At 68.9% G+C, this 1,667-nt stretch overlaps 1 protein-coding gene across 1 annotated transcript in view; it reads right to left on the bottom strand.

The window, feature by feature from the left end:
* The window catches only part of NRBP2 (nuclear receptor binding protein 2), a 6,498-nt gene that overhangs the window by 3,572 nt on the left and 1,259 nt on the right, over positions 1-1,667 (bottom strand). Inside the window, exons 2-9 of the mRNA XM_007464610.1 lie at positions 1,363-1,534; positions 1,101-1,252; positions 932-1,033; positions 746-835; positions 530-570; positions 341-435; positions 189-212; positions 35-118 (exon numbers count right to left, since the gene is read on the bottom strand). Coding sequence (XP_007464672.1) covers positions 35-118; positions 189-212; positions 341-435; positions 530-570; positions 746-835; positions 932-1,033; positions 1,101-1,252; positions 1,363-1,534 — 760 coding nt within the window. The remainder of the gene's footprint in view (positions 1-34; positions 119-188; positions 213-340; positions 436-529; positions 571-745; positions 836-931; positions 1,034-1,100; positions 1,253-1,362; positions 1,535-1,667) is intronic.

The raw sequence follows: 1,667 nt of genomic DNA, 5'->3' as shown, positions 1-1,667 counted from the left end.
GGGAGGGCGGACGCCGGGGGGGGCCCCCACTCACCCCCGTACTCCGGCGGGAAGAAGTGCAGGTTCCCAGGCTCCTCGCGCGCAACACGGATGGGGCTTCGGAGGTGGTCTGGGAGCGCTGCGGGGAGGGCGCGGATGAGCAGAGTGGGCCTCTCCCCCACGCTCCGTCCCCCAGGGTCCCCACGCACCGTTGGAGAAGATCCGGTGCCACACTGCGCCGGTCACCGCGGGGAGAAAGGGCAGGCGTCAACGTGTTGGGGCACTGGGCGTCGTCCGCCCCGTCCCAGACGGGTCCCCCAGCCCCGCCCCCCGCCCCCGCCCAGCCCCACTCGGCCAGCACCAGAGCCGATCTTGATGAGGCCATTGTGCTGTATGAAGATGGTGTCGCTGGTCAGGTTCCCGTGGATGATGGGGGGACTGCAGGCGTGCAGAAAGCTGGCGAGGAGGGGAGAGCAGGGGGAGCTGGGTCAGGGGTGCCAGGGAGGCGGGGGCGCCAAGGGCAGGTGCTCGGACAAGCCCAGGCCCTCACCTGAGCGCGGACAGGATCTGCGTGCACCAGCGCTTCCAGGCCTGGCGGCGGACGGACTCCGTGGGATGAGCGCAGGAAAGGCAGCTGGGCCTGAGGTTCCCCGGCCCAACCCCGCTCCTGTGCCCAGGGCCGCCCAGCGCCCCCTCACCATCTTGGTCCCCAGCGCACCCCCGACCCCACCCTGTCCCTGACGCTGACCCAGCCCACTCCCTGTACCCTGGCGTTCATGGCCTTGTGGTTCTTCTTGGTCTTCTTGAGGAACTGCTTGAGGCTGCCCGATGACACGTACTCTGTGATGAAGATGACCTGCGAGGCGGCAGGCTCACGGGCTCCACCAACGGTGGGTGCCCACGGCCGCCCCACCCACTGGTGCCCCCTCCCCGTGGTGTGCCCGGGGCTCACCCGTGCTCGGGCCTCCGAGGCATCCAGCCAGTGCCTGTGCAGTTTGACAATGTTGGGGTGGTCCACCAGCGCCAGCTGCTCAAACATGATCTGGATCTTCTCCTGGGAAGGGGGGGCGGTCACCAGGCTGGGGGGCGCTGGGCGGTGGCGGGGGGGCAGCAGGCCTTACCTCGTGGGCCGAAAAGGCCTTCCTGTCAGCGAAGTGCAGTTCGTTCCACACCACCTCCACCCCCTCCTCCGTGTCCATGGCCAGGAAGGTGCTCTGGACGCCGGGCATGTTCCCCTGGTTCACCTGTTTGGGGGGCGGGGGGCACGAGTGAGCTGGTGCGTGGGGGAGGAAAAGGGTGCGGGCTAGGTCTCCGTTCACCTCCCTTCCAGCAGCCCGAGCATGTGAGGCAGGCGCTGGCCTGCTCTGGGGGCAAGCTGGGCACCCAGGAGCAGAGGCTTGGTATCCTGGGGCTGGGCTGAGAGGATCTGGGGCATGTTCCGGGTGTTTTTGAGGCCGGTCCCCAGAGGACTAACAGCTGGTCCCAGAGGCATGAGGAGGTGGTCTCGGGAGGAGACAGGGAATCGGGGGCTCCTCACCAGGGCGTGGGCGCCAGGCTAAAGGAGTGCAAGGGCCCGTCAAGAAGGGGGCCGCCTGCGCGACGCTTCGGAGAGGTTTCGGGCCTTCTGGCTCCCCGAGAGTCCGCACGGCCCCGCGTGGTCTCAAGGGCCCCTCGGCCGGAGGTGGGCG

Source organism: Lipotes vexillifer, unplaced genomic scaffold (assembly GCF_000442215.2).
Source record: "Lipotes vexillifer unplaced genomic scaffold, Lipotes_vexillifer_v1.1 scaffold394, whole genome shotgun sequence".
Taxonomy (NCBI): domain Eukaryota; kingdom Metazoa; phylum Chordata; class Mammalia; order Artiodactyla; family Lipotidae; genus Lipotes; species Lipotes vexillifer.
This window is presented reverse-complemented; position numbering and strand designations above follow the sequence as displayed.